Below are 15,909 nucleotides of genomic sequence, written 5' to 3'. Positions count from 1 at the left end.
ATCTATGGGGTCACACAGAGTCAGACATGACTGAAGTGACTTAGAAGCAGCAGCAGCAGCAATCTTTTTTCTTACATTATATAATTGATTTGTGTGTACAAGGTCATTGATTTTTAGCTGGGTGACAATACTGATAAACCAATATAAACACAGTGTATAATCTAGAAGTAGTCTACACTTTGCCCTTTCATCTAATTTCCACATCTGCTGACTATTCATGCAATTTACTTACTTGAGGCAAAGGAGTTATAATTTAACTTCTGAATGATTTCTTCCGGATATAAGCCTGAGCAATAGCAAAAGGATAGTAGTTGTTTAAACTACTGCATATGAACAAGATGTCTATGAAATGGCTCTTGCTTCTGCAACTGTTACAGCTCACTTGCTATTTTACCTCTGGGAGTTGTGGAAAGGTGCTGGTGTGGCCAGTGGAATTTAGTCACTGGATGAATATGAAGACAATTCTGGATGAACTTGTGACGAGGGGTCATGAAGTGACTGTACTGGAATCTTCAGCTTCCACTCTTATTGATCCCAACAAACCATTGGCTATGAAATTTGAGACTTTCCCTGTATCTGTAACTAAAGATGACTTTCAGGCTCTTGCCAAGATTTTGATTGAGACATGGATGCTTGCAGTGAAAGAATCCCTTTGGATCCATCTTTCAGCAATACAAAGTCTATTTGATGAATTTTCTGTTATTTGTATGAAGATATGTAAAGAAGTTGTTTCAAACAAGAAACTTATGAAAAAACTACAGGAATCAAAGTTTGATGTCATTCTTGCAGATGCTATTGGACCCTGTGGAGAGCTGCTGGCTGAGATACTTAAAGTACCTTTAGTATACAGCCTTTACTTCTCACCTGGCTATTCAGTTGAAAAGAGTAGTGGAAAACTTTCATTTCCACCATCCTATGTACCTGTTATGATGTCTGAATTAAGTGATCACATGACATTCATGGAGAGGGTCAAAAATATGATATATGTACTTTATTTTGACTTCTGTTTCGAGACATTTGATATGAAGACATGGAATGAGTTTTACAGTGAAGTACTAGGTAAGTCAGGCTTCCCTAATGGCTGAATGGTAAAGAATCTGCCTGCAAATGTAGGAGATGTGGGATCGATCCCTGGGTTGAGAAGGTCCCCTTGAAAAGGAAATGGCAACCCATTCCGGTATTCTTTCCTGGAAAATTCCATGGAGAGATGATGCTACAGTCCATTGGGTTACAAAAGAGTCTGACACAGCTTAGAGACCAAACAACACACAACAACTAGGTAATTCATGTTCTTACTGGGTAGCATTAAATCCTATCTTTTCTTATGCCTTGGAAGGTGAGTTTGTATAAATATAATTTCACAGAAAATAGTCTCAAATAAGTGAAAGAGTGAAATAAAAATATAAAATAACCCATCAGTCTTATAAATATTATGAAAACACTTAAATTATAAGGTAAGGTAGAACCCATTATTAGTTTCAGATACCAGGAAGTCACATACCACAAATTGAAATACATAGGACTTCTGCAAGTGAATATATATCTAACTCACAAAACCTTTTTTTCTAATTTAAAAAAATCACTAGAAATCTCATAAAATGTCTTAATAAATGAAGACACATACACTGAGAATTACACACATATCATATTATACTATGTTATATTTATATTTATCGAAGAACAGATACATTCAAACTTTTTGACCACATTATCCCAAGCTCCTTTACAAAAATTACCTAAAATATATACACATGGCAATATTCTCATTTGATCCAACATTTGTTGTTTTTGTTTTTTATTTCACTTTCAGGAAGGTCCACTACATTATCAGAGTTGATGGGGAAAGCTGAAATGTGGCTTATTCGAAACTATTGGGATTTTTCATTTCCTCGCCCACGGCTACCAAACGTTGAATTTGTAGGAGGCCTCCACTGCAAACCTGCCAAACCGCTGCCTAAGGTCACCTACTCCTCTTTGTTCTTCTTTGTTAAATTTGTGTTTTCAATAGGAATCATGCTGTATTCTTTATTTTAAATGTTTGATTACAGTGAGTCAGATGTGGGAAGCTGGATAAAGTGACCTTCTAGTTAGATATTGATATATGTCTATATGAAAAAGTATCTGAACTTCATTGTCATTCCAGAATAAGCTAGAATATGTGGGACACTTTAAGAATATGGCAGTTAAATAACAGCTTCATTATTCAACACATAATGAAGCATAATCAGATATCCATTAAACAATATTTATAGTTATATTACATTTTCTATTAGCTACATTATTATAATTGTAATGTTATAAGATAATTATGTATGTCACATATTCTAGGAGTACTAACATACACTAATGGTGTAGACACAGTTTTGACTGACATTCCACATGGAAAGACAGAATACAAGCAAATCATAAAAATTGTGCAAAAGTGTTATAAAAAGGAAAGAACAGAATGCTAATAATTATCCAGCATGAATCATAGAAGGTACCTCTGATTCACTGATAATTAAGGCAAAATCAGAAGAATGCTCAAGAATAAGCAGAAGGGATGGGGCAGGGGTAGAAGAAGATAGATAAGAAAAGCATGTAGAGTAGTAATGGTAGTTGCCAAGAAGTCCAAGCTTAGTGTAAACAGGAAAAGCCCAAGTAAAGAGACAGATGATGCTGGTGAAGTCAGGTGGAAACAGATAGCGACTTAAAACATCTAGTAGGGGTATGGGGAAAACATTGAAAAGATTAAGAAAGAAAGGTGCAGTAAAATATTGTTTAAACAGGCTTTCCTGATAGCTTAGCTGGTAAAGAATCCACCTGTAATGCAGGAGACCCCGATTGGATTCCTGGGTAGGGAAGATCCCCTGGAGAAGGGATAGGTTACCCACTTCACTATTCTTGCACTTCCCTAGTGGCTCAGACAGTAAAGAATCCACCTGCAATGTGGGATACCTGGGTTCAATCCCTGGTTTGGGAAGAGCCCCTGCAGGAGAGCATGGCAACCCACTCCAGTATTCTTGCCTAGAGAATCCCCATGGACAGAGGAGCCTGGTGGGCTACAGTCCATGGGATCACAAAGAGTTGGACATGACTGAGCAACTAAGCACTATGTTATACTATTGCTTAAACAAACAAACAAACAACAAGACAACAAGTAACATGTAGTCACTGGGTTAGATGTAAAGAGTAAATTGTGGGAGAAAAGACCACTTTGCAGGTTGTTGCTAGATGTAGGCAACAATGAGTGAAAACTAGACTACAGTGTTCATAGAGATACAACCACACTGTATCTTATAATAAATAGTACCAACCTTATATTGTTGAGAGAAAAAATTTATAAGTACATGCGAAACATCCAAAATGTCACTGGCATGTACTCAGTGGTCCAGAAGAAATATTAACTGCTGTAATTATTTTTATTTTGTTATTATAATATACTATCAATAACCTAATGTATGCCAGCCACCATGATCTAATTCCTAATTGAAACTGATTTTCTTAATCATCAAGATTATAGTATTCAGCAAACTGCTAGAGATTAGATATCCCATGGAATGTTTTAATAGTAAATTATAAAAGTTTACATAAAATTAATGAAAATAATTTAATAAATATAATAAAGTTCACTTTTAATAAAATTTAATTTAATATACTTAATGTAAACTTTTTTAATGTTAGGAATTTTTAAGATTTTGCCAATCATATATGTAAGATGAAATGCTAAAGTCTTTCTGTGAGCTTTGAGGCTCTTCACCTGTGCTTTGGCTAAAATGAACATTCTTCTTCTACAATCTAAATGCATGTATTTATAAGGAATATTTAACTACACTAAATTATACATAATGTTTAGTTGGAAAATAACAGATATAATAAGATCACAATTTTCTCTAAGGTTAAAAAAATATAAGCTGGAATTACAATTTTCAAGATTAGGAAACTTCTTTTTGTGTTCTGTAAGAGCTAAACCAACTTTCTAACAGAGGTGAGGTAATATCTTATAGTGATTTTGAAATACGTTTCCCTGATGATTAGTGATATTGAGCATCTTTTCATATACCTGGTGGCGATTTGGAAGCCTTCTTTAGAAATGTCTATTTTGTTCTTCTGCCCATTCTTTAATTGAATTTTGCTGTATGAGTTCTATATGTATTCTGGACATTAATCCCTCATTCAATATGTGGTTAAAACATTCTTTTTTTCCATTCTGTAGGTTGCAGTTTCATGCTGTTGATTGTTTCTTCTACTGTGCAGATGCTTTAAGTATAATATAGTACCACTTGTGGATTTTTTTCTTTTGTTGTAGCTTTGATGTCATATCAAAAAAAAAATCATTTTTAGATGCCAAAGAGTTCCATCCTTACATTTTCCTTTAGGGATGTTATGGTATATAGTCTTATGTTTAAGTCTTTGGAATTATTTTAAATCATTTGGAGTTATTTTTGTGAGGGGTGTAAGGCAGGGGTCTCATTTCATTTCTTGTGTATATACTTATCCAATTTTCTCTGAAAAGAAAGAAGTGACTATTCTCTCCACAGGGGGTGTTTTTGTCTCCCTTGCTTCCATTGATATACGTGTCTATTCTGGGGCCAGTACACTATCGTTTGAAATGTTGCAGTTTTAGTATAATTTGAAATTGTGAGGTATGATACTTTTGGTAGTGTGAACATTTTAACAATATAATAACATTATATCCAACAGTAAAAATTTAAAAACTTTTTCTCTAAAATAAGAAACAAAATAAAGATATATCAAATATATTTCACCCTTTTCTAAAAGTATATAAATTTGAAAATAAGGATATCTCTGAATGGAGCATTTTAGTAAATCTTATTTCCTATTATATAAATGTTCATACTTTTGCATATTTCCTTGCAATGAGCTTATATTATTTTCACAAAGATATCAGAGTATAAAATGAATCAGTCCACATCAGTGATTAATTTGTATAGACAGGATATATTAAAATAATACCAAATCAATGTATCTTTCACAGCATAGTTGGAGCATTTTTGGTTAGCAAGCCAACAGGACAATGCAATGAAGACAAGTAACTTTAAATGCTACTACTGGTCAGGAAAATCTTGCTCCTCTACATTTATTAAACAGGATCATTGAGCAATGTGTAATTATTCTAATATAGAGTGTACACTTTTTAAATTAGAAAAGATAAAGGACCACAAGACAAAATAATTCAGAAGCAATACAAGCAAATACGGATTCATATGGAGTTTTATATAGTTTGAACTACTAAAAAGGTGACCAGATCTCTGCTGCAGAAAGCCCTGGGGGCACTAATGCCCCCATTAGTGCCCCATTAGTGCTCACTGGGGGCACTAATGTAGGGGACTCTGAAGGTCCTTCACCACAGCTGACATTGTACATCTGATGGTGACATCAATTGTACAATATAGTTCAGGATGAAGGGTGCCACATATAAACAAATTCAGCAATATGGTCAGTCAAATAAGTAACTACACAAGTATATCTCTGGGTTATACACAGGACTTATAGGACTATCTCATAGAACTCCTCAACAATAATACCAGACTCCTCAATGTCAGAGATTAAAAATTTAGACAGCTTGGTAAATTATGACAAACTTTAAGATAAGGATTATAGAGCTGAGTGAATGATAGACATAAGTGATTCAAACTATAAGTTTTTCATAGTGCTAATAAAGAAATGAAATATTAATGACTAATCTAAAATAATTCTCAAAAAAGTATGTCTGGAATAAATAATTGACTTAGTAGGCCTATAATAATAAAGAATTTAAGGTCAGTTGAATCCTGCAGTACAACTTCCTTCTAAGAATCTATGTTAGTAATTAATAACATAATAGATGAAAAATCTCAGTATAATAGTGTTTAACAGTATCTCCTTGCCACCAATGTGTATTGGCCCTATCTCATTTCCTGCTTATAAACAAATGTATTTGCAAAAATATACATAATACTTCTGCTTCATTGACTATGCCAAAGCCTTTGACTGTGTGGATCACAACAAACTGGAGAAAATTGTTCAAGAGATGAGAATACCAGACCACCTGACCTGCCTCTTGAGAAACCTATATGCAGGTCAGGAAGTAACAATTAGAAATGGACATGGAACAACAGACTGGTTCCAAATAGGGAAAGGAGTACATCAAGGCTGTATATTGTCACCCTGCCTATTTAACTTATATGCAGAGTACATCATGAGAAATGCTGGGTTGGATGAAGCACAAGTCAAGGTTGCTGGAAGAAATATCAATAACCTCAAATATGCAAATGACACCACCCTTATGGCAGAAAGTGAAGAACTAAAGAGCCTCTTGATGAAAGTGAAAAAGGAGAGTGAAAAAGTTGGCTTCAAGCTCAACATTCAGAAAACTAAGATCATGGCATCTTATCCTATCACTTCATGGCAAATAGATGGAGAAACAATGGAAACAGTGACAGACTTCACTTTTTTGGGGCTCCAAAATCACTGCAGATGGTGATTGCAGCCATGAAATTAAAAGATGCTTACTCCTTGGAAGGAAAGGTATGACCAACCTAGAAAGCATATTGAAAAGCAGAGACATTACTTTGCCAACAATGGTCTATCAAGTCAAAGTTATAGTTTTTCCAGTAGTCATGTGTGGATGTGAGAGTTGGACTATAATGAAAGCTGAGTGCTGAAGAATTGATGCTTTTGAACTGTGGTGTTGGAGAAGACTCTTGAGAGTCCCTTGGACTGCAAGGAGATCCAACCAATCCATTCTAAAGGAAATCAGTCTTGAATATTCATTGGAAGGACTGATGCTCAAGCTGAAACTTTGGCCACCTGATGAGAAGAACTGACTCATTTGAAAAGACCCTAATGCTGGGAAAGATTGAAGGCAGGAGGAGAAGGAGATGACAGAGGATGAGATGGTTTGATGGCATCACCGACTCAATGGGCATGAGTTTGAGTAAACTCCCAGAGTTGGTGATGGACTGAGAAGTCTGGCGTGCTGTAGTCCATGGGGTCACAAAGAGTTAGGTACAACTGAGCGACTGAACTGAACTCAACATAATAGAAGAAATAGACCTCATATCACCCATTTCTTTCTCAAGGACTTCAGGGATGATTTATGTTGAAAAAACAGCCATTATGGAAAATAGTATGGAGTTTTTCAAAATTTTTAAAATATTTTTTCTTAGTGCTGAATATTTATTAGCACAACTAACCAACATCCAAGACATGAAGTTAACATATTTAAGGAACATGAAGAGGAAGGAAATCACTCTATAAACTATATAGTACATGGTAAGTAATATAAAATATAACAACACCTATGGCTCAGCAATGTCTCTTCTTTGGGTACTATACAAAAGAATTGAAATTATTACTCCAATGAGATATCTCTACATGTGCATAAAAGCTCAACTCACAAGAGTCAAGAGGCTAAAGCAACCCAAGTGTCCACCAAGTAATGAATCAATAGTTGCTGGTAGCAATCCCTTCCAAAGAAGGCAATAGCACCACACTCCAGTACTCTTGCCTGGAAAATCCCATGAGTGGAGGAGCCTGGTAGGCTGCAGTCCATGAGATCGCGAAGAGTCAGATATGACTGAGCGACTTCACTTTCACTTTTCACTTTCATGCATTTAGAAGGAAATGGCAACCCACTCCAGTGTTCTTGCCTGGAGAATCCCAGGGACGGGGAGCCTGGTGGGCTGCCATCTATGGGGTCGCACAGAGTCAGACACGACTGAAGCGACTTAGTAGCAGCAGCAGCAGCAGCAATCCCTTCAATAATGTTTGCTGTGCTCCTTCTCTTTTATGATGGAACAAATTCTTTTTTCTTTTCACAGGAAATGGAAGAATTTGTTCAGAGCTCTGGAGAACATGGTGTTGTGGTGTTTTCGTTGGGGTCAATGGTCAGTAACATGTCAGAAGAAAGAGCCAATGTGATTGCATCAGCCCTTGCCCAGATTCCACAAAAGGTACACACAGTGACTTAACAGTGAGCAACTATTTAATGTCTGTTAAACTCTATAAAAGGTCTGATTTTAGACATTTTCTAACAGAAAGATAAACTATATGATAACTCCAATTTGTCTCTCATATATATAAATCAAAATATACATAGTAGGTGTTATAGAATTACAAGGAGTGTCTTTCATCCATAATAGACTTAGATTAACATTGTAATAAAAAAAAGAATGATATTAAAGAGATACAATATGAATTTTGGTATTATAATGGTATTGTGGGGCCGGAAAAGAAACCACCAAATTCTGCTTTGTCACTTGTTCCATTTCCTTGAATGATATCTGAGGTCCAGTACACATACAAATGTTCTCTGGGGTTAAATTTTAATAGAAAATATAGTCACACAATAATGTCAAGCAATACTGATAGAAATCTGTTGTGCTTCTTGCAGTGTACATTTAGCATGTAATCCTAGTCTTTTTTGTATCCCATAAGTTTTGGAACAGAACTATCAGTGTGTTTTTCAGAATGGTACTCAGAGAAAGGATGGACAAGATTCCTCAAACTGCCATCCCCCAACTGATTTAGAGAAGAGAAATATCTGCCTCCCTGCTTGACTAGGCCCTGCTAAAATCTGAAGCAGGAAGATCAATGTGTAAGAGTGAAGATAGGGTCCTGCCCGTAAGGTGAATTTTGTAAAGTCTGGTCCTTAATTAACTGTGCTTCTAACCTGTAACATTCTTCCTCTTGAGTGAAGAGGGAGAAGGGACTATAAGAAGCAGTCAAGCATAAGGAAGACTGGCATGGAAAGGATTCAGCTGCCTTCTTCTTCATAAAATGCAGCAGCAACTTTTTTTCTAATATATAAAATACCCCTGCGGTCTTCGGATATTTGTTAACAACTTTTTTAGTTTGCAATTGATAGGCCTCTCCTAATAATGTATGCTATTTTTTTTGCTGAGAAACTAAAATTAATTTACATTCATTCACAGAGCAAATAGAAGTTAAACGCTAATAAATTATAATCCAGTTTATGAGAACTGCTTGGAATTCTAAAATTGTTCCTTATTTTTGTACTGGATCTAGAGACCACACTAATCAATTCTGTCAGTGCTTTGTCCTTCATTGTTGAAGTAATCAGGATCAGTTGAATAAATTTTGATGCCACTATTTTGGAACTTTTTCAATAGTCCTGTTGTCCCTTTCAAATTTCCAACTGGCTCTTCTTTTCTAAAGGTAAAACATCCAAGTCTAGTAATAGTGATAATACTTTGGATTCATGTCAAAAAATTCCAGTTGTCATTGCTTTAGAAAGTGCTTAACAGTTTATAACTTAAATGAAGCTATACTTCCTAAGAAGCACTAATTAACTTATTATTAATAAATTATGAGTAAGCCAAGGTATTTATTTCTAAGTGGCTGAGGCATGCCATTTTCCTTTTTGTAACCAAAATGTGTGAAATTCTAATAAAATAACTTGTTATACTAACAAGTTGATATAACTAAACTCTCTTCTATAATGGTCAAAAAGAAATCAGTAAATATTAAATTTGAAGATGACAGCTAGTATGAAAAGAAGGCAAATACGTGTGTAGGTTACTTGTAATCTGTCACTGTCTTTTTGTTCTTGAAATAAGACCACCTAGAAATTATTCAAGTTTTCATGTTGGCACTGACATCTCAATTGTCTATGCCATCATGTGTATATCAAATGTAGGTATTCCTATTCATGTCAGGGTATTGTGCATGGGTGCTAATTCACTTCAGTCATATCCAGTTCTTTGCAACCCTATGGACCATATCCCACTTGGCCCCTCTGTCCATGGAATTCTCCAGGCAAAATTACTGGAGTGGGTTGCCGTGCACTAATCTAGGGCATCTTCCCAACTTAGGGACTGGACCCACATCACTTATGTCTCCTGCATTGGCAGGTGGGTTCTTTACAAGCAGTGTCACCTGGGAAGCCCGTCAATGTATTAACAGCTAATATTACTTAATATGCCCTCATTTCTTACATGTCATATGGAAGACATTAACTAGATATATTTTGACCACTTTAGAATTGTAACGTTGAAGTTCAACTCATAGAATAAGATATTACCCTTACCCTAACAGGTTCTATGGAGATACGATGGCAAGAAACCAGACACCTTAGGACCCAATACTCGGCTGTATAAGTGGATGCCCCAGAACGACCTTCTTGGTAAGACTTGGTAGAAAAAAATATTAAAAACATGGGTAACAGCTGAGCAAAGTGATAGCACTTCAAAAGGAAACAAGTATAGAAAATTATTGAAACACTTGAAAAATTTATTATTTTATTTTTATTTCCTATGTGAGGGGAAAAAGGGAGAATATATAACAATTAGCCTTTTATTCTACACAGTTATACCCCTTATGGCCAGAATCTTTATTTTGGCTCTAATTTCTACTCACCGTGATCTTTTCAATAACTTCCTTGATTGTTGTTCTGTCTCTGAATTCTTTCCTTATACCTCTTAGGGGTATGCTAAATGCTACTAAAAATGAGTTCCGTTTTTATTAAAGGTGACTCTCCATTTTCTGTTTTTAAAAAAATCTGCAATCATTTTCATGATACAATAACACACTTCATGACAAAATGTTGCTTTTCCTTCCTCTGGTTCCAGGGCTACTACCATTACCCTTCTTTTCCCCTGATACCATTCCTGTGAGACTGAATGACTCCACTATATCTTTAAGAGAATAATTTCTGACATGCCCTCCTCTTTTTTTTGCATACGTGGTTTCTTTTACCCAGAATGTTCTTTCAAGTTGTTCACCTGCCAATCATGGACTCATCTGTGATGTTCAAGTGACTCAGCACTTCTTTCACAAAGTCTTCATTTATCCTTTCAGCAGACATAGCAGTTTCTTCTCTGAGTTCTGAAAGCAATTTAAAAGCACTCTCACATGTGTAGTAATCTGTTATCTAAAAAAACACTGCCTCTTTCAGTGCCTTATAAAGCCCATTTCTCATTTTATTCTAAAAGTTATAATTAACCATTTTATTGAAATTCACTCAATCCTAGGTCATCCAAAAACCAAAGCCTTTATAACTCATGGTGGAAGCAATGGCATTTATGAAGCCATCTACCACGGAATCCCTATGGTGGGCCTTCCTTTGTTTGCTGATCAACCTCATAACATTGTTCATATGACGACTAAGGGAGCAGCTATCAGATTGGACTTGGAAACAATGTCAACAGAAGATTTGCTCAATGCATTGAAAGAAGTCATTAATAATCCTTTGTGAGTATGTTTTTTACCTGACATTCTTTCTAGAGAAGTTCTCATCTGAAGGCCAAGGAGGCAGAAATGAGCCTTCACATAAGTATAATGAAGAGTTAAGATTTATTCAATGCTTTGAAAACAATCAACAATAACCTATTGTGAGTGTCTCAATATTTTTTCATGGTTTTATGGGGAAAGTTTGTCAGTAGTTTAAAGATAGTAGAGAAATTCTGAAAGACTTAATCATTAGAATGAGAAGAATCACTGAAATGGTAATAGAAGGATTAAGAAGCATTGAGAACAAAGGTAAGTAAGGAAATATGCATCATATTAATATGAATATTCATCTGCCCACTTTACTTTCTTTCAGCCTGTGAACTCCTCAAATGTTTTAAACTCTACAAAGATACTTTATTTTCAGTAAACCACTTTGACATAATCAGTCTTAAATTCCCATTATATTTAATATTTTCCAAGTTTTCTATGCTAATATTTTGACTCCACACTGATAAATGGTAAACACCTAGAACTTTCTAATTACTCATTTTCAACTATGTAAATAATATTTATAAATACAAGTTTATTCTTGGGTTTTCTGATTGTGATGAATTTTGTCTAATTTAGCAGAATTATAAATCTAAATACAGTTGATTTGGAAGGATATGTTGGGATATCCCTTTCTAAAAACTTTTTACAGTTTTTAAAACCTACTTTCCATTCAAAATTATTACCAAATATTGGTTATGTTCACAGTGTTGTACAACACAACCTTGAGCTTATATTATTCCCAGTAGTTTAGCTTCCTACACCCCATGCATATATTTCTATTCCTCCAATCTGGTAACCAAAATTGTTCTCTATATCTGCAAGTTTCTAATAATACTTTGCTAACTAGAACTTTCTAACTTAATTTCAACTATACAGATATTGCTTATAAATGTAGATATATCCTGAGTTCTTTAGGTTGTGATTGATTTTATCTTATTTGGAAGAGATATGATGGGATATTACTGTTTAAAAGCCAAATTTTCAAAAATGAGAAATATTTGATTTCCAAATCACTTCAGGATATATGTGAATTTCAGTTACACAATTATATTAATATCATAAATATGATATATATATATATATGTTTCCCCCTATTATTTCATAATGACTTTGCAATGAAACATTTTGAGAATGTCAGTAATAGTAGCACAGTGTGTATTTGTGTTTTTATAGCAGTGTTATTTAAATTTAATTTTAGCACAGCTATTGTCCTAAATGAGCAGTGCAAAAAGCACATTTTCTTTTTTTTCTTAAGTAATTGATCTTTCATTTGCTGTACATCTCTTTAGTATCTTTATATTTTTTTAAATTTTTACTAATGTAAAGTTGGTATCAAAAATGAAGCTGATTTCTTAGCTGCTATATACTTAGTGTTCATGATATGCTACATATTTTTTTTAGTAAGTAGCTTCTTTAGTGTAGTCTATTCATGAGATGGTTAGATGGTATCACAGACTCAATGGACATGAGTCTGAGCAAGCTCTGAGAGTTAGTGATGGACAGGGAAGACTGGCATGCGGCAGTCCATGGAGTAACAGAATCGGACATCACCGAGTGACTGAACTGATTCCTATTGTATCACAAAAATGTTTCCTGATTACTGCAATCTTTGCAAGCACCAAGTGCTCCCCCTATGCTTTGACAGAAAAGGGGAAAAAGTTAACTCCATTGTTATCGCTACAGTGCCATGTTATAGCACTTTGTGATTTAGAGTTCATGAACCATATCTCATTATTCTTTCTACTTTCTTGTCTGTTAGCCATCATCTCTAGGTCAGGAAGATCCCCTGAAGAGAATGGCTACTGACTCTAGTACTCTTGCCTGGAGAATTCCATGGACAGATGAGCCTGGCAGGCTACCATCTATGGGGTTGTAAAGAGTCAGACACAACTGAACACAAACACACACACAGTCCATCATCATTTTAACAGTAGAAACAGTAGTTCAGGCATTGTAACTGCAATGCCTGATAGTGAAATTTTGAGTCTTCTCCACATTTTAAGAGAATCTTGTTCTAAAAGAACAAGAACCAGACAATATGAGAAAACATTTTCTGAGAGTATACTAGATTCTAAGAATGTCTCTAAGAATCAATATGATATTCTCAAAATAATCAGATAAGGTACTATTTTTATCCACTTTATACAGAAATGAAAACCTGAGGACTTTATTGTGATTGGGCCCTCCAATTATAAAATAAAAAGTTTAAAAGATAAAAATGTTTTAAAAAATTAATAAAATTAAGTTTTTAAAAAACTAAAGGACAGAAAGAATAAAAAATGGGCAGCAAGTATCAGAGTCAGAAATCAAACCAAGTCAATTCACTTCCACACTTTCAACCACTACTTCACTAATGTAAGATCAGTCCTTTCTGGACCTGTCTCTCAACCTCATCATAGCTTTACTTGCTATATTTGGATTATGACTGCATTTTAAAACGTGTTTACCAGGTCAATTAACAATTCTTTACTAAATAATTCAAACTTTGAACAAACTGAATTTTTTTTTCCACTTTGGAACAACTCATGCCATTCTTTAGACTACACAATCTTTTCCCTCTCCTTTTCTTTCTATTCTTTGTAGCTCAAAATCCTAAGAATTTAAGAAATCCTAGCTCATAAGCTGGGCTTGCCTTGTAGCTCAGATGGAAAAGAATCTACCTTCAATGCAGGAGATCCTGGTTCAATTCCTGGGTCAGGAAGATCCTGGCAAAGAGATAGGATAATCCAATATTCTCAGGCTTCCTTGGTAGTTCGAATAGTAAAGAATCTGCCTGCAATGCAGGAGATTTGGGTTCAATCACTGCGTTGGGAAGATCCCCTGGAGGAGGGCATGACAACCCACTCCAATATTCCTACATGGAGTATCACGATGGACAGAGTAGCCTAGCTGGCTACAATCCATGGTGTGGCAGAGTCGGACACGACTGACTGATTAAGCACAGCACAGCCCATAAGCTAAGATCTCAGTAATCACCTTGGAGGAAAAGTAGCTACTTTTCTTCCACTCTGTGTTGCACTTTTTGCTACCATTTGCAAGGAAATTTCATTTATTTATCTATTATAGCTCATTCTATAAATTAATCACTGATTTTCCTTCAGCTACAAAGAGAATGTCATGAGGTTATCAGCCATTCAACATGATCAGCCTATGAAACCCTTGGACCGAGCGATCTTCTGGATTGAATTTGTCATGCGGCACAAAGGAGCCAAGCACCTGCGGCCAGCCGCCCACAACCTCACCTGGTTCCAGTACCACTCTCTGGATGTGATTGGGTTTCTGCTGGCCTGTGTGGCAACTGTTGTATTTGTCATTACAAAATGTTGTCTATTTTGTTGCCGGAAGTTTGCTAGCATAGGAAAGAAGGGGAAAAGAGACTAGCTGTTTCTGAGATGTCTAGCACATTTGCCACGTAAGTAGAACTCCTCATATTTATTACAATAGGATGAATTATGATAAAGTTCTACTCCTCTTGTGAAAAAATGTAAATTTTACTTGCAAAGGATTTTCTACCTGACAAAAATATGTCTTGCCAAGAAAAAACACTGATGAAAAATTAAAGAAAACTATATGCATACATATTGAAATTTAATTTTTTAATTAAAAAGTTAATCTAAAAAGAAATGATTGTGTTTAACTATTTTTCACATGCTCTTTGTAAAACAACAAGAAGTCTACTCATAGCATCTGTGTCATTTTCTAGATATTCAGAATTTTTAACTTCATTTTGATGTCAAATTTTATAGGTTTTCATTGTTATTGAAATTGTTCAATAATTGGAATTCTGTAAATAAATAATTGGAATTCTGTAAAAAATTTCATCCATTTATTCTATTTGTGAGACCACTATCTGGTCTTCATTTTTACTGTGCATGCAGCCTCAGCATCACCTCCTACCTAGAGCCATGGCAAGACATTTGCTTTCATCCAGTTTAGCTTATTTCCCAGAAAAGTGTTTGTAGATTTAGAAATATAGCAACTGCTACCTGCTTCCTATTATAAAATTGAAATATTTGTGAAAATCTTTAATTTCATGACTTTTATTTTTCTCATCCACCTTTTAGTCACCTATTATTTTCCCTCCCATATTCAACTTGTAATAATGGATGTAAGTTCTCAACTGTATATTAAGAAAATATATAACCTGGACTCTAAAGGGACTTAGAAAACTTTCATTCTCTCAAAATGTACCTGAATTTATCTACAGATCCTATCTATATCTATATACATATCTAAGTCTGTATACACTCTTACAAAACTGGACACAGCATCACTTAATGACTTGCAGATATGATGTGATATCCAATGGGTTTGTTGACCATAGATTGAATTAATTACCATTGCATTATAATGTATTTTGAACCACACTTTTGATTAGCATTTATCATTCTTTTGTCTCTTTATTCAAGCGGCTATTACCTCATTCCTTGCCATAGCACTTATATGTAAAATTCAATTCCTTATCATGACAGAAAATAACATAGACATCATGTTTTTAAACCTGGGTCCACTATGACTGACATAATCAGCAACAATGAGCACAGTACAGGTGGGAGGGGGGTTCAGGATTGGCAACACATGTACACCCGTGGCAGATTCATGTTGATGTATGGCAAAACCAATACAGTATTGTAAAGTAAAATAAACAAACAAAAAAAAAAAACTATAGCTGTTTAAAAAAAA

At 34.9% G+C, this 15,909-nt stretch overlaps 1 protein-coding gene across 1 annotated transcript; it reads left to right on the top strand.

The window, feature by feature from the left end:
- Positions 1–318: 318 nt before the first annotated feature.
- LOC120862195 (UDP-glucuronosyltransferase 2B4-like) lies at positions 319–14,805 on the top strand. The gene is made up of 6 exons (XM_040238318.1): positions 319–1,059; positions 1,811–1,959; positions 7,806–7,937; positions 10,042–10,129; positions 10,977–11,196; positions 14,328–14,805. The coding sequence occupies exons 1-6, from the start codon at positions 330–332 to the stop codon at positions 14,605–14,607; spliced, it is 1,599 nt and encodes a 532-aa protein (XP_040094252.1). The 5' UTR covers positions 319–329; the 3' UTR covers positions 14,608–14,805.
- Positions 14,806–15,909: the final 1,104 nt, after the last annotated feature.

Source organism: Oryx dammah, unplaced genomic scaffold, assembly GCF_014754425.2.
Source record: "Oryx dammah isolate SB20612 unplaced genomic scaffold, SCBI_Odam_1.1 HiC_scaffold_3, whole genome shotgun sequence".
Taxonomy (NCBI): Eukaryota; Metazoa; Chordata; class Mammalia; order Artiodactyla; family Bovidae; genus Oryx; species Oryx dammah.
This window is presented reverse-complemented; position numbering and strand designations above follow the sequence as displayed.